Source organism: Anomaloglossus baeobatrachus, chromosome 5 (assembly GCF_048569485.1).
Source record: "Anomaloglossus baeobatrachus isolate aAnoBae1 chromosome 5, aAnoBae1.hap1, whole genome shotgun sequence".
In the NCBI taxonomy this organism is placed as follows: Eukaryota; Metazoa; Chordata; class Amphibia; order Anura; family Aromobatidae; genus Anomaloglossus; species Anomaloglossus baeobatrachus.
Window position 1 is genome coordinate 551,478,411 of NC_134357.1, and position 22,484 is coordinate 551,500,894.

General features: G+C 48.7%; 1 protein-coding gene across 1 annotated transcript in view; it reads left to right on the forward strand.

Moving 5' to 3' along the window:
• Nucleotides 1–22,484, forward strand: part of LOC142312968 (uncharacterized) — a 408,714-nt gene that overhangs the window by 347,014 nt on the left and 39,216 nt on the right. Inside the window, exons 5-7 of the mRNA XM_075351957.1 lie at nt 7,803–7,926; nt 8,010–8,107; nt 8,305–8,395. Coding sequence (XP_075208072.1) covers nt 7,803–7,926; nt 8,010–8,107; nt 8,305–8,395 — 313 coding nt within the window. The remainder of the gene's footprint in view (nt 1–7,802; nt 7,927–8,009; nt 8,108–8,304; nt 8,396–22,484) is intronic.

Sequence of the window (22,484 nt, forward strand, 5' to 3'; positions counted from 1 at the left end):
GGTGGCAGATGAGTCCTGGAAACCCACCTGCCTGGCAGAGTTAACAGATGGCTTGAAGTCCTGGTCTGTTCTGGGATCTGCACCCCGTGCGTGCAAAGTACTGTGAGCCCTGGATGTCCACCCCACAGGATCCCTCTGTCCTTGGAGCTTGCTCTATAGCTCTCCAGCTACTTTTCTCCTCTGAGTGGCTGATCTTTTTACTCGGGTCTTTGCGGATTCTTTTATGCTTTCAATGTGTCTCAAGAGTCTGTGGTCTGTCTTGACACCTTTCCTTTTTACTCCTCTCCTCAACTCACAACTCACTTTCTCCTCCCCCAGGTCTGGTCTCTTCATCCCTAGTTGGCTGCCTGTCATCTAACAGTGCCCAGCCCTGTCATCTGGCTTGGTGAGTCTCCCGGGTACAAGAAGTGTAAATGTCCTGGTGTGCTAGTGTGTGTGTAGTGACTGGCACAGTCAGGTTGGACTCGAGCTGTTACCTTCTTTTTGTGACACCTGGTTAATGCAGGTGCATCACAGAAGGTTGAGGATTGCAAGGTCTCTGACATCCATCAGCTCCATGATGTCATTGTGCCGCCCCCCGTGCCAGCAGCCGACGCTGCTCGGGTCCGGACCTTCAGGGGTGGTGGCTTGAGATTCTCCGGACCCGGTGGTCTCGCGGACACGCCGAATAAATGGGGGGTCGTATATGTACGGACTGAGCCGTATTGAGTTCGTGACGCCACCCACGGTGTGTGGTGAGGTAGGACACCACCGCTGCTGTGATGGGACACCCGGGGGAGATGTTGTGCAGCGAGTTGTTAACCCCTCCGTGGGCAGGGATGGTGGCCCTGGGACCCGGTTGGTGCGGGCAGGGGATGGCGGCCGCAGGGAGGTGCTGGTGTACTCACAGTTAGAAACACACACAAGTCTCTGGTAAACCAAGGTGGTGGTGGCCGGTGCCGCGGCCGGTTGCGTTCTGGTCCCCCACCCGGCTGGTGGTCTCTATCCTTATCCTGCACTGCTTTAAGTAGAAATGACTTCCTAGTGTGAAACTTAGGAGTCCGCTCCCGGCTGGATGTGGCCTAAGGAGCCGTGCCCGCAGACGCTGGCCCGTGGGATCTATGGGCCTTGGCGGTGACCTCTTATCCCTAATCAGTGGGCTGTTGTCTTCTATGAGGGACTTTGGGTGGGACAGAACCTCTAGTCCTGGCCTCAGTCGGTTAATTAACGAGCTCCACTCGATTCTGGCTTCTGGGTCCAAGTACCCCCCTTTGTGCTACGGTTTCTGGGACGGTTCCCCGTGTCGGTACCGGCGGGCTACAACCCTGTCCCGGTCCACCTCGGTTCCACCGAGCCGTTTTCCCGTCTCCTGCTGACAGAGAGCACCGTCTGCCTCCTAGCCAGTGGCACCAGGGCTCCTACCTTGGTACCTGTCAGTTTACTTCAGGCCTGATACACAGGCCTGACCTCCACTTTCACTGAACTCTCAAGCTTACTACTGGTTTTCTCGCCCTGGGCTTTCTAGACCCCTGGGTGGGCGTGCACCAACCGCCTGGCCATGCCCACTGGTGTGTCTATCTGTCCCTAAGGGGGTGACTAGGGTTTAATGATTGGCTGTGTGTTTCCTAATGAGGGAACGGTGTTGTGCAGGGGCCTATTTGTGACACCATCATGGAGGAAACGAAGGGGATCCAGCAGCTCCAGGGAATCTCTAGTGGCCTCCAGGCCCAAGAGAGTTAAGGCTGTGCTGGAAAATAATGGTGTCCATACAAAATATTGACACTTTGGGCACAATTTGGCAATTTTCACTTAAAGGTGTACTCACTTTTGTTGCCAGCTTGTTTGACATTAATGACTGTGTGTTGAGTTAATTAGAGGGTACACCAACTTTTCAATGTTAAACAAGCTGTACACTGAGGACTCTATCAAAGTGTCAGATCTTCAGTCTTGTGCCATGAAAAGTTATGATAAGGTATTTCTAACATTGTGAGGGGTGTACTTGCATTTGTAATATATTTTGAATATATATATATCAATCTGAAATGTTCGATTCACATGGAATATTGCTTTTATTAGGTTTTTTTTAAAAACGTCTATTAGTATCTGTATATATTATGATTCTAATGTAAATTCTAACTTGCTTTCCCTTTCTTCTTTACTTTCTTGCCTTTACTGTGACTGTCTCTTTTGTGTTTTCTTGTCAGTTTGTCAAATATATAGTTTCTCCCCATGTGAATTTTTCTTAGTGGTCAACAAATTTTCAAGTAAAACATTTTTCACCTTCTAGGTATGATAATGGCTTCTACCCTTGTGAGTTTTATGATGTTTAAAAAGATGCCATTTGTGTTTAAAATATTTCCCTCTTTCTAAAGATGTATAAAGAAGGAGGAGAGATCGGGTGTACTCCGCGGTATCACCAGAGGACAGAGGTTGATTTTTCCATTTCTTTATTCTTTATACAGGTCAGGTCAACACGTTTCAGAAATCGACTGTCTCCTTCATCAGGACAGTCGGCGTGTGGATCACTAAGTGTGGATCTATAAGTGTGGTATAATCAATTAGGCCCGAAATCAATATTATGCACTTAATCATTCATCATTCTGCTCTCCATCATCTAATCATCGTGTCTCCTCTTTTCACAGGTATGTGTAACAACTACTCCTCTTTCCCATGAAGCTTTCTTTCCTTGTGTATTCTGATTTCTCTGCATATGGTATGTGTGTAAATGACCACTCTATGAACCCCCTTTCTCACTTTTCTTTATGACTCCTTGATATCTGTGCCTATGCTATTCTACAGCTGGGCTCAGCTGTGATTTAAGTAATCAGGAAGAGTAACAGCCTATCCCTTCTGTGATCCACCTAAGTGCTTTTTCAACACTATAAATTTGGCCCATATTGTCGGTTGAGACATTGTCGGTGTGTGGATCCCTAAGTGTGGACCTAAAAGTGTGATATAATGAATTAGGCCCGAATTCGACCGAAAGGTAACTGGATACATAGTCACTTTAAACAATGTTTGTGTTTCACTTCACTTTCACCGCTATAATACTTCATTGGTTCATCTGTCACTCCATCCTTCCCACCCATCTCCCCCTCTCCTCAGATCTGTTCTTCCACTTTACATCCTGTCTTCAGACACACACAACCATCTCATGGGCTCTCCTGCTCCCACCTACTAACATTCTCACTGCTTCTTCTCATTGCTGGAGATATTTCTCCAAATCCTGGTCCTCCTCATCACATCCCCACAGTCACTAACTGCCATCCACAATCTGTGACTAATTTTCGCAACCTTTCTAACCTTATACCCATTGACTCAGCCCCTGCCCCACGAATCCCTCTAGCAGGAGCTCTATGGATCGCTCGCCTCTGTCTGCAATAAACTGACAGGGGAGTGGTGACCTCTCAAGCTCACCACTCCCCCTGTCTGACCACAACCTACTAACATTCTCTTCCCTCTCTTCTCCAAATTACACAACCTCCCTCCACAAACTTTCACACCCTCTCAGAAATCTCAAACACCTTGATTTACACTCACTTTCTCAGTCCCTTCTCCCTCTTGCAGACATTTTTTACACGATGGAGATGCTACAGCCACTTTATATAACACCACAATCTCTGCAGCTTTCAAATCAGCTGCCCCCTCACACACACCAAAACCCACACAATCAACAGGCAACCCTGGCACACAAGTCAGACTAAAGAATTGAGACGGACTTCAAGGATTGCTGAGTGCAGATGGAAAATGTCTCATTCCACCGAGCACTACATTGCATACAAAGTCTCTCACCACCTTCAAGTCTGCACTCACTGCTGCAAAACAAACATACTTCTCATCGCTAATATCCTCTCTATCTCACAACCCTACACAGCTATTCAACACTTTCAACTCTCTCTTCCGTCCCCCAGCACCACCTCCCTCTCCTCTAATCTCCGCTGAAGACTTTGCCTCTTTCTTCAAGCAGAAGATTGATAACCCCACACATAAACTTCACCATCAACCAGCACAGCAGAGTCCTGCATACACTGAGGAGCTGATCATGTGACCCCTGACTCCTCCCCTCCATGTGACATCATCACAGGTCCTGGAAGCACAGAGCAGCCATATATCTAGTGTGCGGCTCTGCAGGTGGAGGTGAGTGGATATTCCCCATTACTGGGGCAGGGGGCATTAACCCCTTCAGCTCTGAGACTATTTGGGGCGGGGAGGTTCCTCTCTCTGCTCCTCAGGTATAATGGCGGCGGTTCTGTCTGTCTCGGTCACATACGTTCTGCTGATATTCCAGCCTCTGCACTGGGAAATGTCATCTCCATCTTGTTATATTCTCAGTGTTTTCCCTATAGTAAAGGAGATAACTGTCGGCCGAACCATCATTGGGTTCACGGCTTCTCTCCTGACTTACCCCATACACACCAACACTCCAGCTTTCCTGTGGTCTCTATGAGAGAGACGTCTCCAAACTCCAGGAGCGGAGGATTATCTCCAGGGAGAAGAAACGGATCAGTCTCTGAAATTCAGCATGCCGGATCCTTCTCTGCCCTGACAACATCTTTCGGGAGGCTTCATATACACTCGAGATCAAAATTAGACAACAATGTATGATCACTTGCTTTTTTTCCGAAAGAATGTAATCTACACTGATGAACATTTGAAGTTTTTTTATAAGGGGTACGCCATGGCACTAGAACAAAAGATCCAAAGTTTATCAACATTATACCTTTATTTGCCCAAAATCTGATGATCATAATTAGAAAACAGCAATGACTGTAAGGGTGGCTTTACATGTTGCGATATCCGGCCCGATATCGCTAGCATGCGACCCACCCCCATCGTTTGTGCGAAATGGGCATATCGCTGCCCGTCGCGCACAAAAGGTGGCACCCCCGTCACACATACTTACCTGCATAGCGACGTCGCTGTGACCGGTGTACCGCCTCCTTTCTAAGGGGGGTGGTCCGTTCGGCGTCACAGCGACGTCACTAAGCGGCCGCCCAATGAAAGCGGAGGGGTAGAGATGAGCGGGACGTAACATCCCGCCCACCTCCTTCCTTCCGCATTGTGGCCGGAGGCAGGTAAGGAGATGTTCCTCGTTCCTGTGGCGTCACATGTAGCGATGTGCACTGCCGCAGGAACGAGGAACAACTTCGCCCCTGCGACAGCAGCGATAACTGGCAGCGGACCCCCATGTCAACGAGGAGCGATTTTGGACGTTTTTGCAATGATCCAAAATCGGTCCTAGGAGTCACACGCTACGACATCGCTACAGCGGCCGGATGTGCGTCACAAAATCCGTGACCCCAACGAGATCGCTGTAGCGAAATCGTAGCGTGTAAAGCCCGCTTAACACAGAGAAAAATTATAAGTAAATGTTCTGAAGATAACAACAGTCACCAATCAGTAGGACGTGTACAGGCCGTCACTGTGAATGACTTCAGCACATCTGCGGCCACAGGACATCACTAGTCTCACATTGCTTTGGTGTGATTTTGGGCCACTCGTTTTCCAGTCTCTTCCACAGTTCTTTGACTGCTGTGGGTTTCTTGGACATAACTTTGTCACCAAGGATTTTCCAGAGTTTTTCTTTTGGGTTTAGATCAGGGACTCTGGGCTAGACATTTCAGTGTTTCAATGTTTTCTGTTTCAAGGAACTGCTCTACCCATTTTGTTGTGTGACAGAGGGGTTTGTCCTGCATGGATGTTGCTGGCTTATTGAGTGATGAACACAAGTAAGGAACCATGTGTTGTTGCAGAATGTTCTGCTACACACTTGCATTCACTCTGCCATGTAGTTGTATGAGAGGTCCAACTACTGCTGCAGAAAACCTTCCCCAAACCATGATACTTCCTCCACCACCTTTCACTGGCTTCTTAACATGCTTTGGGCTCAGTCTTTCTCCAGTTTGTCAACAAACATAATGTTTCCCATCAGACTCAAATAAATGAAACTTGCTTTCATCATTAAAAGGAACTGTGGACCACTTTTCCTCTGTCCACATAACATGCTCCTCACCAAAAGTGAGTCTAGACTTTTGATTTTTTCTGCTAATGAGAGGTTTGGTCACTGCAGAGTGGGATTTCAGTCCAAATGCTCTTAAACGTTGGGACACTGTATGACGAGACAGATCCTTACCCTGTTTAGTGCTGAACTGGCGAGCAATTCCAGCTGCAGTGTTGAAACGATTACCCATGGAGAGTCTCTGCATTATCCTATCCTCTTTTGCATTTGTCTTTCAAGGGCAATATTCTTGAAATCACAGACTTGGAATGACCAACTTCTATTCCTATGCCTGATAGGCTCACCCCTTTGGCCTTCATCTGGACAACCTGCAGCACACCATTTGTGCAAAGTCAGTGCAAACTAAAAAGTTAGGCTGCCAGTTAAATAGGGTTTGTCAGATAATTAAGGAAATTAACACCAGGTTTCAGATTAACACCAATAACTTGCAGGTAGCGGAAAGTGTTCTCTAATTTTGATCTATGTTCTTTTTCATTTATCTAATTTACATTTTTATTATGTGCTTTAGAATAAATTCAATTTATAAAATAAGCTTAGAATACTGCGAGTTTACTCATGTTAGGATATAATCACATAGGACTACACAATGACCTTAACATTTAGGAAATTGTGTGTTGTTTTCTAATTTTGATCTCCAGTGTATATTACGCAGTCGACCAATCACCCAAACAGGGTTCAAAGTTTGAGCGAGTTACGAGTGCAAACCACTCAAGCGAGCAGTGCTGTGTTTGGGTATGATTGATGCTCGGCCCTGTGCAAGCTGCTTTGTTTGAATGCATTGCACTGGGGGTAAAATCAGTTGGATCAGATGTAGTGTGCACATACAAAAAGAAAAAAAAATTGAAAAATCATGCCCATCTTCCCCTGGAAGTGTTCTGCTTATGGCAAGCTGCATGTGGATGGAGACATGAACTGCCCAATTCCTAACTTCCATTAAGGTACAGGTCACGTCAGGGTCACAAAGCAAACTTTAGCTAAAGTTCAACTATACCCTCCAAACCGAACTTCCAAAGGTTGGCTCATCTCTACTTTGGTGATAACAAACATGATTTCTGTCAGTCAGTGGCAGAAGCAATGACCAAAATAACCAGTGATTGGGAGCTGAGGAGACGTCTTAGTCAGCAATTCAATATATGTTCCAGTCCATAAAACACAAGAGTGAACAGCTTCTACATGTTCTGTCTCCTCATATGTTTCCCCTTATTATCGCCAGTAATTGTATTATTACAGCGGATTCTTTATGATGTTACATCGTCATCTTCTCCCCATTCAGGTCCCTACAATATCGCATCCTCTCAGTGGAGATCTTCTATAGAAGAGAATTCTCCTGATTGCCCCGTGAAGGATGGATATGGACAGGGACAAGATGGCGGAGAGGATATTACACCTCACCCTAGAGATCCTCTTCCGGCTTACTGGAGAGGTGAGAGATTCTGATGACGTCACATTACATCATTCTTATCTATGGGAATAACAGATGGACAGAACTGGAGAGGTGAGGACTCTGGAAATGTCTGGAGTGAGATTTCTTACTGTGTCTCTCCATAACCAGGATTACACAGTAGTGAAGAAGACCTCTAGTGATCGCTGTCAGGCCACTGTGTCTGAGGGATGGGGAAGACCCCTGAGCCCAATCCCGGGGCCTCCACCTCACCCCCCGATACATGAGGACATCAATGACCAGAAGATCCTAGAACTCACCTACAAGATGATTGCGCTGCTGACTGGAGAGGTGACACTGCTGGGACATTATACAGTAACGCTATGAAGGGATCGGGGGTGACGGTATCATTGTATGTGTCAGGTTCCTATAAGGTGTCAGGACATCACCGTCTATTTCTCCATGGAGGAGTGGGAGTATTTAGAAGGACACAAAGATCTGTACAAGGACGTCATGATGGAGGTTCCCCAGCCCCTCACATCACCAGGTAATAGACAGGACTAAATACACACGGCCTATAATTATCTGTATGTAAGGAATTAATTCAGTCCCTGTATGTGTCTCCTCCAGGTCTATCCAGTAAGAGGACAACACCAGAGAGATGTCCCCGTCCTCTTCTCCCACAGGACTGTAACCAAGAAGATCCCGATGTTCCTCAGGATCATCAGGTAGATGGAGAGAAGGTGCCATGAAATCTCCCTATGATGTGTAGATGGCTGTGAAGGTCTTGTGCTCAGTCTTGTTTTATCCTCCAGTATTATATGTGTTATACTTGTGTAATGAGAGCGGTGGAGATGGCAGGATTAGAGCTGATCATAGATGGGACTTCTCCATCTGTCTGTGACTTTTACAATATTTGTTTCAGGCTGAAGATCTGACCCATATTAATACTACAGAGACATATGTGAGGGGTGATGAGCGGTGTAAAGAGGAGATTCCTACAGATAACCGCCCAGGTGAGTAGTGACCACTAAATGCAGAGAAGTCACAGATTCATTCTCAGTCACCGGCTGTGGCTGCTTTATCAGGGTTGTAGTCCGGCCATATCAAATGGTCACCATTCTGCTGCTAGACCACCACATGCTCCTCCACCCAAAACTGTCCCCATTATTTTGGGCATTGGACGCCCTTCTGTTGGAGTGAGATCTGTTTCCGCCAGATCTTACAGGTAGGATCCATCCTATCCCCTGAAATTAGAATATGTTAACCCTTAACTGCCCAGATCTCTAATCTGCAAAGCCAAATGACAGCATACGTAGAATGTGCAGACAACTGAGAAAATCATGGGAAGAAAAATCTAATCTGTATGGTGGACCCCTAAGAGAAAGCGGAGGGTAATGATGCTGGTGACGTCCTAGATTCTTAGTTTGGTGCCGTGTTCACCAGGTGAATAAAGATTGATTGCTCTCAGTGGGAGAAACTAATAATAATCTTGTAGTTGATGAAGAGACCTCAGTAGTCTGGAAAGCTTGTTTTGTAATATCATTTATTTTAAATTTGTTCACCATTAATAAGTATCATAACTACAAGATTCTTATTGTTTCTCCCACTGAGAGCAATGACTCCATCTCCCTAGAATCTCGGCATCTTATTGATGGATCTTCCTTCTCTCCCTTCTGCTGAATGTGCTGATAGGGGCGTTTATAGCCAAAGTTCAGCACAGGGTAACTGTAACATATGAGGGAGGTTAGAATTACCCCACAGTGGGTACATGGAGGCCGGGCAGCCCACCCACAGGATTTAGCATAATTTCATTTAAAAAAAAAGGATAATAATCAACACATAAAGTTCTCATATTTTTACTTGTAAGTGACTCGCCCACCCCAGGGCCTTAGGTGACTCGGTGTCGGGTCGGACTAGTCCGGGGTAGTCAGCGGTGGCGGGTCCCGACTCCGTGACCCTGGTGGAGTCAGTTAAATGTGGCGAAATTGGGGGAGATGGTAATAAAGTTTATTTAAGATTCGTGATGCCACCTGTGGTAATTCGCAGCTATGGAGCCGCAGCTGCTGGAAGAGACCTCCGGGGCTGATGTTATGGCAGCTGAGGTGTTTCTTGCTCTCCACAGGTAGAGCGGGTACCCCGGGGCAACCTTTGGTGCTTGGTAAAGTCTATGGTGTTTGTTGACGAGGTGCAGGATAAACCAGACGACACAGGGCTTGCAGTTAAGATGTTTTACTCACTGTTCGGTCTCAGTGCTGCCGTTGACCGGTTACCCACGGAATGCCAGGATCCGCTGTCAGGGACCTCCGCCGATCCCGAATAGGTTAGGGGTCAGTCCCGGTTCACCTCTCTATGTGTCCTTTCTCTGGCTGTCTCCCAGCGCTCAACTGTTTTTGGACTGTCTTGCGCCTCCATCACAGGGCCTGTACAAAGGTGGCTGACCTCAGTCGTATTTTGCTCCCTTCACCGGTGATCTGTGGCGGGATGTGGCCCTGGGCACCTGTAACGATCTCCCAGGCCTTCGGTTTCACTTTAAGGAAATGTCTTTCTTCCCGCAGTCTAGGGACCGTCCCTGATTTGCAGCCTGATCCCTCCACCCGATCTTTCTAGTGGAACAGGTCACGGGACAATTGCCCTTCCGTGACCCTGGAATCTCTTCTTCTTTCGGTGTCACCTGGGCCTAGCAAGACCCCAGGATCTCCACCAGGAACCTTCTTTTATCTCTGCCTTCTCTATCTGCTGTCCTTTCCTGACAGCCCACCTCCTCACTCACTGCCTGACAGACTGACTAAACTTGAACTTCCTAGTTCCCTTTTTCTACTCACTCTTTCTGACTCCTCCCACACACCCCCTGGCTAGGCCCCACCCACACCATTGAGACCAATAAATGGGACTTACGGCCCCATGAGCTAAACATCTATGGGGGTTACTGCCACTATCCCTGACCCGGTGTTTGCCTACCAATTGGTGTGTGCAAGTTTTGTCTGTGAACCGGTAGTTGACCCCATTCTTACCTGGGATGGGATACCACACCTCTGGCTGAGGTGCAATATCTCTGTGGCGATGGAAGCCTCAGGGGCGCCACATAAGAGCCTGAAAAATATTTTTGCTGAACTTTACAAATGTCCATTATATAAGAACTTGTACTGGAGCCGTCCATTGCTGAGTCCGAGAGGCAGAAAATAAATGTCTAATATTACTTCAAGAAACTCATCTGACAGAAAATATTGGCCCCTACAATAGTTTGGATTGCCGAGAGCCCCCGAGCCACATACTGTAATTACTCCAGATGTGTCACCTCTAGTTACTAAATCACTGACGGTGAAGGCTGTCGGGGTGGAGGGCGGTCATTTTAGTAGATGTGTTATTGTCTATAGTCACAGTTTTCTCTATAGTAGTTAGTACCAAAGCCGCTCTTATTTCATGGCTTTCCACTGCAGCCAGTTTTCTGCTCCTATCCAGGCCCCATTTCTCCAATCTGACATCTGTCACTTCACATGATAACACCTTTGTAATGCTTCATCTGATCCCAGTTTCTAAGATTTTTTTCTGTGGCATATTCTACTTTATCTTAGTTGTAATGTTAGGTTGATTTGTTTTGCATCTGTGCCGCCACAGCAGCAGTCGAACTACTCGGATCCGGAGGTGATTACTCGTGGCTCGAGGGTCTCCGGACCCAGGGGCTAGGGGCCACTTTTAAATACAAAAGGGGGAGGGGTGGTTATTTACAGGGGAGATATAGTTTGTGACGCCACACGTGGTGTGTGGTAACAGGGAGTACCGCCGCTGCCTGTGGGAGTACCCGGGGTGATGGAATGGGGGGGGCAGCCAGATGACGTTACCCTCCATGGGTAGTGAAGGCCCCGGAACTCTGGATGGTGGGATTGCAAGGGAGCGCAGGCTCGCTGAGGGCAGGGGGAATGCAGGTACTCACTCAGATACAAAAGCAGACACTGACAACGGGGTAAACCAAGTCTCTGGGTGCCGCTGCCCTCTTGGGGGAGCTCGTCCGGGTATCCGTCCCGTGCAGTACTGCTTGATGGTCCGGAGCCTGCCTCTGTGCACAAATTTTAGTAGTGTCCAAGTGGCCCATAAGCTTGAAGCTGTTCGGGCCCCGCTCCCCACTTTTTTGAGTGAAGGAGCTGTGCTCTCAGGAGCTCACGCTTGGGATTTCAATGGATTGCTTTGGTTGGAAAGCCCTATCCCCTTCATTACGCTAGTGCCCCTGATCTCTGAGCTTCGTGGGGACAGTCCATAAAGGCCCTATCCTCCGCAGCTTAATTGCCGGGTTGCTTGAAGCTTCTCCCTGACCTAGGGTCCAGTACCCCGCCGTGCCTTCGGTCCCAGACCGGCTATTGTACTTGCTGCTGACTGTCCTCCAAGACTAGTCCAGGCACCCAGTCCCAATATCCCGCAACCGGGTCTCCGACTCCTCCAGGTCCAGACCACCGTCTGCAACCCCACCGTTAACTCTTCAGGGAGCCACACGCTCCCCCTAACGCCTCACTGCTCGAGAGCTACTCTAGAACTCACTTGTCACCTCCCACCAGTCTGCCTGACCCCTAGGTGGGCGGCCCTATTCCAGCTTAGCAGCCCACTAGTGTGTCTGACAGGGTGTGGTTTGAGGTGTGATTGGGATTTTTGGATGCTGATGGAGGCAGTACTGCAAGTTAGGAACCCAGAACCATGGGGGGTTGAGTCCTGCACTAAGTGTAAAGAGCGTGCAGTCCTCTGTGACACCCTGACTAGTCCAGGGGCGTCACACATTTATTAAAAAAAATCCAAACAAAATCCTGAAATTCACCCAAAATGTACAAGAATTAGAAGAAATCATTGCATTTAGATGCTCTTAAAACAAATAGTGATACCAGAACATATAGTCAATAAATAGCATTCATCGTATTCTGCTTTAGTCTAAAGGGCCATTTACACGCTGCGATATCGCTAACGATATATCGACGGGGTCACGGTGTTTGTGACGCACATCCGGCGTCGTTAGCAACGTCGCAGCGTGTAACACGTATGAGCGACCTTAAACGATCGCAAAATAGGCAAAAATCGTTGGTATGTGAGACGTCGTTTACTTACCAAAAATCGTTGTCTATTCAGTAACGTGGTTGTTTGTCGTACCTGCAGCAGCACACATCGCTATGTGTGACACCGAAGGAACGAGTAACAACCTCGTACCTGCAGCCGGTCGCAATGAGGAAGGAAGGAGGTGGGCAGGATGTTCGTCCCGTTAATCTCCGCCCCTCCGCTTCTATTGGACGGCTGCCGTGTGACGTCGCTGTGATGCCGCACGTACCGCCCTCTTAGAAAGGAGGCGGTTTGCCGGCCACAGCGACGTCGCAGGGAAGGTATGTGCGTGTGACGGGTGTAAGCGATGTTGTGCGCCATGGGCAGCGATATGCCCGTGACGCACAACAGACGGGGGTGGGTACGCTCGCTAGCGATATCGATAGCGATATCGCAGCGTGTAAGTACCCTTAAATGTCTATTTTGACTCTGCAGCCACTTTACACGCTGCAATATATCTTATAATGTGTCGGCGGGGTTACGTCGTAAGTGACGCACATCCGGCATCGTAAGGTACATTGCAGTGTGTGACAGGTACGTGCGATTGCGATTGAACGGTAAAACGTTCATCGCACGTACATCGTTCATTTCTCTAGAATTGAACGTCAGATTGTTCATCGAACCCGGGGTAGCACACATCGCTGTGTGTGACACCCCGGGAACGATGAACAGATGTTACCTGCTTCCTGCGGCTCCCGGCCAGCAATGCGGAAAGAAGGAGGTGGGATGTTTATGTCCCGTTCAGCTCCGCCCTTCCGCTTCTATTGGCCGGCTGTCGCGTGACGTCGCTGTAACGCCGAACGTCCCTCCCACTCCAGGAAGTGGACGTTCGGCACCCACAGCGAGGTCGTATGGACCGGTAAGTACGTGTGACGGGGGTTAATCGTTTGTGCGGCACATTCAACGAGGCGGTTACGATCGCATACGATATCGTATGCTGTATCGTAAGGTGTAAAGCAGGCTTACAAAAGCCATATCTCTTTATTAGAGTCTTTCAGCTACAACCATTGTGGAAACCCTCCCTTTTTCCACTGACGGATTAGCAGTTTGTTATAATTTTGGCCTACAAAATATTATTTGATGGCTTATTATTCCAATATACGGGAGGAAAAATACACAAAGAGGGTGAACATCATGGTCTACTGGTTCCTGCTCTGAGGTCTACTGTTAGGGGTACCTTGCACGTTGCGACATCGCTACTGCGATATCGTCGGGGTCAAATCGAAAGTGACGCACATCCGGCGCCGGTAACGACGTCGCAATGTGTAAAGCCTAGATGCGCCGATAAACGATCGCAAAAGCGTCGTAAATCGGTGATCTGTGTGTCAGACATTTCCATAATGTCGCACCAATAGGAGATACGATGTTGTTCCTCGTTCCTGCGGCAGCACACATCCCTGTGTGTGAAGCCGCAAGAGCGAGGAATATCTCCTTACCTGCCTCCACCACCAATGCGGAAGGAAGGAGGTGGGCGAGATGTTTACGTCCCGCTCATCTCCGCCCCTCCGTTTCTATTGGCCGCCTGCCGTGTGACGTCGCTGTGACGCCGCACAACCCGCCCCCCCTTAGGAAGGAGGCGGGTCGCCGGCCAGAGCGAAGTCGCAGGGCAGGTAAGTGCGTGTAAGTGCAAATAATGTTCGCTACGGAAGCTATCACAAGATATCGCATGTGCGACGGGGGCGGGTACTATCGCGCTCGGCATCGCTACAATCGGCTAACGAGGTCGCAACGTGCAAAGTACTCCTTAGATTATAAACGTTTTTTGTTTTAGTAAATAATTACAATTTATGTAACTTGTAATGTCTTTAGCTATGATATTCTCGTGGGTGGAAGCAGGAGTGGACTCACTGGGCCGCAGCACTAGCTCTACCAAAAGGGGCATAACTAAGTGACTACCTCGTCTTCACTAGAGCCTCTTATGGTGAGTATAAGATTGTGCTAGAAGGTAGCTGCCAGGTGCTACTCCAGGGAGTCAATGCACTGCCACAGCTAGCCCTGGGGTTGGGAATAGGATACTGACCGTGTTTGCAGGTCTGGCAGGCACAGCTGGTATAGATAGATGCAGCAGGTATCGCAGGTACAGGAGGCACAGCTGGTATAGATAGATGTAGCAGGTCCGCCGGGCACAGTGGATACTAGGATACAGACACGTGTTAGCACACACAGCGTAACACTCAGCATACGAAACAGGATCAGACAATTAGTAATGCATCTCTAAAGATAGATCATATTGCCAGGCACCTCCAATAGGGAGAGGATGCCTTAAATACCTTGTGCCTCTCAGCCATATCCACTTCCGGGTTAGGGCATGCTGGCCCCAACCGAATAGGTTCATGCAGTCCCAGGAGACTTACGTGGCATGTGCATGTCTTGGGATACAACGGCAGGAACCGGTGACACGTAAGCGCCCAAGGGTCGGGTTGGTAAGTGTGTCGAGAAAAGGTGCCAGGACAGTGCAGGGAAACCAGTAACTGTGACAATATCACCCCCCTTTTCACACCCCTTTTTCCAAGCTTGAAAGAAATCTCTTCACAAGAAGAGGGGAATTAATATTCTCCTTCTGCTCCCATTGCCTCTATTTATAATTAAACCCCTTCCAATCAACCAAAAAGATGTTTTTACTTTTCAAATTTTTCATAGCAAGGATGCCGTTTGCCTCAAAGACGCCTTCCACACTTACTGGTGATGGCAGGGTGCCAGGAATTTTGAAGTAGTGGCTCAGGACTAGATATGAGCGAACATGTTCGAAAAAGGTTTGCAAATCTCAAATTCAGCACGAGCCTTGTCCATTCTCGTTCGGATTCCTGAGCACTTTTCTCAAAGATCGGTAAAATTAGTTTTTTGTTTGATAACTGTTCGTGTTTGCACTAATGCTTTTCTTCTACCTTATCACTTGGGACTAGGATAGAGGTGCTCTATGATGAGCGGGGGGAGGTGTTTGATGAGGAGGGGGGGTGGGAGATGTCAGAGGAGCGGCAAATTGTTTTTTGTTTTTTTCTTAACTTAATGTGTGGATGTTCTTTCAGTTAATCAGGGCGCATAAACCATCCACAATGTTCAGACAAGAGGGCTAGTGTGATTGGCTGGCTAAGTCACAAGTCCCTCTGCATATAAGAAGTGAACATGCAGCATCTGCACCATTTTGAGACTGCTTCAGATTGGGGAGGGTGCTGCAGCAGTATATTTCACTGCAGATAAAGTAAAATTCATAGCTCTGCACTCCTGGCACAAATAGACATTTCGGCGTCTAAATAGTGCTTGCTAAATCTGTATTTCTGCCAGCCATTGAAATTTCAGCATCTGGTACCTGATAAACCCCAGAGGATGTAACAACACACAGGGAACACAGGGGTCACGATACAACAGAGGAACCTGCCGGTAGGGAGAGGGGTGAGGGGACACCTCCTGAACTCACTTCAAGCTGATTCCTGAGCTCTCTAGCCTCCCTGTACAGGTTCTTGCAACCTGTCGCTGAGCCGTATACCTTAGGGGTGCTTCACACACAGCGAGCTCGCTGCCGAGATCGCTGCTGAGTCACGTTTTTTGTGACGCAGCAGTGACCTCATTAGCGATCACGCTGTGTGTGACACTGAGCAGCGATCTGGCCCCTGCTGCGAGATCGCTGCTCGTTACACACAGCCCTGGTTCGTTTTCTTCAAAGGCGCTCTCCCGCTGTGACACACAGATCGCTGTGTGTGACAGCGAGAGAGCGACGAAATGAAGCGAGCAGGGAGCAGGAGCCGGCGTCTGGCAGCTGCGGTAAGCTGTAACCAAGATAAACATCGGGTAACCAAGGTGGTTACCCGATATTTACCTTAGTTACCAGCCTCCGCAGCTCTCACGCTGCCTGTGCTGCCGCCTCCGGCTCTCTGCACATGTAGCTGCATTACACATCGGGTTAATTAACCCGATGTGTACTGTAGCTAGGAGAGCAAGGAGCCAGCGCTAAGCAGTGTGCGCGGCTCCCTGCTCTCTGCACATGTAGCTGCATTACACATCGGGTTAATTAACCCGATGTGTACTGTAGCTAGGAGAGCAAAGCTAAGCGGTGTGCGCTGCTAACTAATGTAAACATCGGGTAACCATACCCGATGTTTACCTTAGTTACCAGTGTCCGCAGCTTCCAGACGCCGGCTCCGTGCAAGCGCAGCGTCGCTTGCACGTCGTTGCTGGCTGGGGGCTGGTCACTGGTGAGATCTGCCTGTTTGACAGCTCACCAGCGACCATGTAGCGATGCAGCAGCGATCCTGACCAGGTCAGATCGGTGGTCGGATCGCTGCTGCATCGCTAAAGTGAGAAGGTACCCTTAGGCTCTCAGCTATCTCTACACTCACCCTGACTAGTGAGCAGGCTGACTAGAGCACTAATCTCAACAACTACAATACAAAAACACAAGGGTAGGAAAACAGACAGGGGAAATAGACATGAAAGGGAAAAACACTCCAGGTGGCTTCAGTGTAGCAAACATTACAGCTGCACACAATACAACAGACTTCTTCCAGAGATAACTCCTTCCAAAGTGGACTACATAGAAATGGGGGAATCAGTTTCTATCACAGGCATCAGCTGATAAGATCACATGACGTAAATAGTGAAGCAGAGTGATTCCAAAGAGCCGCACCTGAGATTGGAAGCTACTGCCAGCAGCCAGGCAGAAAAGGGTGATTAACCGTTCTAGCACCACTAGCAAGGAGGTGTTATCAAGTAACAATAGTGAACCTGCTAGCGGCAAGGTGCTATGACCTTCTGACACCAGATTCACCCGGGGTCTCCCCCGAGCAAGACACACTCATGACAACGGATTAGTGCATCCTGCTGTCCCCTGAAAGTGTAGGCTACCTAACTTTCATCAAGATGAACAAGTCATCGATCACCAATGACTTTTACACCCCAGTCACAAACTGTGAAGACTAAGCAATGGTGTAGTTTGTAGTGTGCTGCATTGATCTTGCGTTACTGCAGTCGTAGCGTCTGTAACTGCTACTTGCAACTGTAATTGCTACTTTTGCTAATGTTACTAACAAGTGTCTTGGTAGCCCAACAATCAAAATGTGTGTCTACAGCTGTTACTTTTACAATTTGACTTTTTTGTATGTATGAATCACCTAATATTTGTACTATTCCACCTCCTTTTGCTTTCTCCTGAGTTAGGAAAAGCCACATATTTGTAAATGGAGACTCTTATTCGGGCTCCTTGTGTGTTGCCTGTTGTGGCAGGGGTCTCAAAGCACCAGGCCGACAACTGTCACTCATCCACCTCTTATTTATCAATATTTAAGCTAGAAATGCTGGGCCAGACCTTTTTCCAGGCTCTGTTCCATGCATCCATGCTGCGCCATTATATTACAGGGTGGGCCATTAGTATGGATACACCCTGGGTGGGCCATGAGAATGGATACACCCTGATAAAATGGAAGTGGTTGTTGATATCACTTTACTGTTTGTGGCATATTAGTACATGGGAGGGGCAAAACATTTGAGGCCGGGTGACGCCCATGGTGGCCATCTGTAAAGCCGCCATATGAATTCAACTTTATTCTTTTTTATCAAGGTGTATCCATACTTATGGCCCACCCAGGGTGTATAAATACTTATGGCCCACCCTGTATTTGTACTCTGGGACAATTAATGTGGTCTCTGCCCCTATTTTTTTTAAATGTTGAGAATCCAAGTTGGTTCTCCATGTTATGTGTTGCCTGTTGTAATGTCCTGGGGGTGGATTCACGAGACCGTGCACCAGACTCCCCCAGTTAGGCAACCCGGAGATAACCCCTATACAGTGACTGTCCGATCACCCCACCAGAGGGCCTAGATGTACGGTAGCCGGAACACTAGGGTTACGGGACAAGAGTCTTTCAAGGATCCGAACAGGAATGTCTCTGAGTCCAACGGGCACCGTAGGCAGGACGGATGACAGGGACCGGCTACAGGTACCAGGAAGGAACAGCAGACGGGATCCGGGTCCAACGAGATGTGCAGGCTGATGAAGTCGGGGATCGGTGACGGGTTCAGGCTGATGGTAGATGGCAGGATCCTCAGCAGACAGTCACCGGGGGACTTCCTGGGGAATCAGACGTCAGGACCCGGTTAGGGTGGCAGGCGGACTCTGCGGAATAGACAAGGTTAAACAAAGGCAAGGCACAAAGGGACCTGAACACCTAGCTCAGGGAACACGTTGATCAGGCACCGCCCACATGGAAAGGAAGTCCTAATATACCCTGTACCTGTAATTGACCATATCCTGTTTCCAGGACGCTGGCCCTTTAAGAAGAGGTGAGTGAACACGCGCGCACCCTAATGCGCATGCGCGAGGCTCTTGTGCCGGAGACCAGAGAAGGAAGCGGTGCGGGAGATGCAGGGGGACCAGACAGAGCGTCCTGTGTCGCAGGGAGACGCCGGGGCCGGCGGGCAGGAGGCACGGAGGACGCAGAGGAGGGAGAGTGAGAGGGGAAGCCGTGGGCAGAAGAACCGGGGACCAGGGTGGTGAGTGACAGACGGCGCTGGGATCCAGGGAGCGTGACACCTGTAGTGGCAAGGATCTCAGAACACAGCAGGCCTAAACCTCTCACTCACCCAGCCACCTTTTACTTAACTTAATTTGAAAGCTGTAAATGCAGTCCCAGACCCTGTCTCATGCATGACCCATGCCTGACTGCTACGCCACAACACTATTGATACTCTGGCGCATTAATGCCAATTTTGGTGCCACTTGGGTATGGCTGAGCAAAAAAGCAGTTTGAGCTGTTGCATGAGGTGTGAGGGCTCCCAGCACAGCAGGCCTACACCTGTCACCAGGGGTGTGGAGTCGGTAAGCCAAACCTCCAACTCCAACTATGACTCCTCAATTTCACTGACTCCGACTCCATGACTCTGACTCCCTCATATGTGACGCCCTGGCAAAACGAGGTTGTCACAGAGACTGCACAAATCTTCCAGGTGCAGGACTCCATCCTCCTTGGCATACCCACACCCAGGTACACAACATCAGCCAGCAAAGCCTAGTCACCACCCCCATGACAATAGGAACACACCAGTGGACGGGGCCAATCGGATGGTGACGCCCACCTAGGGGTCCTGAGGTGTTCTGGGAGGGAACAAGACAGTTGAGTGCAGACTGAGGAAGTGAGAAGAGTGTAAAGGGACAGAGTAGTCAGGAGTTGGAGCCTCTGGACTTCCGGACTACTGACTAGGTGGCAGTCGGCAGACAGGGCCACAGGTGATGGAGATCCGGTCGCGGAAGACCTTAAGTGGACCGGGGCAGGGTTGTAGCCCGCCGGTATCGACAGCGGGAATCCGGTCCGGAGGCCGTGCACAGTCGGGGTACCTGGACCCTAGAGCAAGGACAGCTTCAAGCATCTTCTAATTGACCAGCCGGGGACAAGATTCCAAGTCTTGTCCCACAGGAGGCCCAGATAGAGCGAGACGGAAGCCCAACAAGGGGGACAGGGCTCCGCATTTGCCTGCTAAGATCCCACTGGTCAGTTCTCGCGGGCCACATCTCCCTACACACAGAAATCACCAGGAGTGAACTTCCCAATTTCAAGCGGAGTAGTCAAACTAAGGACACTAAGTGCAGGAGGAAGGGACCCCTGTTTGCTGTACCAGGGTGTGGGACCCGAATACACCCGCCAGAGGTCATTGGTCACTGGCAATTTGGTTTACCATTTGGACTCTGTGTGAATTCCTCTAGAACTGTGAGTACACCAAAACCCTGCAGAATAAGCTCCGCAACATCCTTCCCCATACACCTGGGCCCCGGGACAATATGTCCCCTACCTGTGGAGGGGATACCATCCTGCTGCCCCCCTCCATCAGCCCCGGGCGTCCCTTACCAAGGCAGCGGCGGTGTTACTAATCATCACCGCAACCCACGGGTGGCGTCACTGACAAACTCTCCCCTGTAAATAACCCCTTTTATTTGGTTGTGAGAACAGATGGCTGCAAGAGCGCCGGATCCGGCTACCACTCGAGCCACAGCCATGATCCCGGATCCGAGCGCCTCGAGCAGCCCCCCTGCAGTGGCCTGTCCCCCGTCCGCAACACATACATGACTCATGTTTGTGATAAATTTATGACAAACATGTTTTGTGATAAAGTAATGCCGCAAGATGAGCAGAGTTGTCTTCTTCTGACTGGCATGACCAATGAGCTTAGTGAGAGGAGTAACCTAACTGCAACACACGCTTCCTGTTCTGCCTCTGCCACGATCATCTTTCCAGCTGGTACCACAGACACGCTTACTGAAGCTACCGTGAGCATTTTGAAGGGCTCAATAATGTGTTGAGGCTCTTCCTCTTGGTCAGCCAACAAGAAAAAACCTGGAGAGTGCATCTGCCTTGATATTCTTTTTGGCCAACCGGAAATGTAGAACACAGTCAAAGTGGGTGAAGAACAGCGACCATTGGGCTTGACGCAGATTTAGCCTATGAGCTGATTGTAGGTAGACCAAGTTTTTGTGGTCGGCGTAGATGAAAACTGGATGCACCACTGCTCTCAGAAGTATTTACTTCCAAGAAGAACTGTCTGTTAATCTCCGGTCTACGCAGCGCTGGAGCCGATGAATAGGCCTGCTTGAGGGGGATAAATGCACTCTCCACTTCCAAAGTCAACATCTGTCACGATTGTCTCCTTGTTTTTGGAGACTAGTGGCAGCTGGGGGACAGAAGACCCATATCTCTATATAGGGCTTTGCATTTAAATGTTATTTCTATATTATGTTATTCTTTTGGCTTTGAAGTAGTTAATGACAGTTTTTCTGTTTACAGCTCTAAAACAGTTAAGGTCAGCCGCACACCCGCTTGTGCTTAAATTGCCTGGTACCCCAGCAAGCTTTGCTGACTATACAAACCATTTGTATGAAAGCCACTCTGGTTGAAGGAAGCTGCTGTTGATCTTCCAGAAGTTGTATCCTCTCCATTTTGGTTCTTTATCCCCTGTTCGTGTTTTCTCTCCCTGTGTGTATGAATGAGTGCAGCGGGGGAGCTGCCATCTGCCACCAGCCAAGCACTAGTCAGGGCCACAATAGGGTTTTTCTTAGGGTATCAGGTTCCTGCTCAGCGACAGTTGAGGAAACTATATAGGGCCTGGTTAGGAGTGTAGGGTCTATGGCAGGTGAGTGCAGGAGGTGTCTATCTACCCCACTCACTATAGCTAAGGTCCACCATTGTTATTGTGTCCCTGGTGTTCCTCCCTACCTGTTGTTTGTATTTTTTGTCGTGCGTCCAGACTTTGGTTGGTCTGAACGCATCCGCCACATGTCAAAGTGTGACAACATCTTTGGATTTGCCCCTTGCAGGTCAGGGCCATGATAGGGAGGATCCGTGAAGAGAATTTCAGACTGATTTGTCAGTAATAATTGGTGAAACCCAGGAACGCTGAATTGCATTCACTCCATCAGGACGAAGCCACACTTCAGAACTGCAAACACCTTCTTTGGATCCATATTTACACCAGTCTCATAGATTATGGATCCATCTTCACACCAGTGTCATAGATTATGTAGCCCAGAAAAGGTAGGAAAGTCTGTTCAAAAAGGCACTTCTCGAATTTGGCATATAAACTATTCTCCATCAGTACCTGTAGAACCTGTTAAACATTCCTCCAGTGAATTCGCAGACTGAGAGAGAATATAATAATGTTTTCCAGGTGCACCACTACTTATGAGTAGAGTAGATTTTGGAAGGTATCGTTCACAAATCCCTGGAAAACCGCCGGAGCATTGCTGAACTCTAATGGGATTATCCGGTACCCATAGTGGCCCTCACAGGTAGTCTTTCTTTCATCACCCGACCATATACGGACAAAGTGGTATGTAAAACGGAGGTCGATCTTAGAGACGTTCCTAGGACAGATGAACATTTCCAGCATAAGCAGCAGCAGATACTTATTCTTGACCGTGATTTGGTTGAGATATCTATCAATACATCAATCAATATATGGCTGAATGGAAACCTCTGTTTCTTTACAAACAAGAATCTGGCTTCAGCTGATGAAGAGGATTTCTGGATAAATAAACTTGCCAGATTTTTG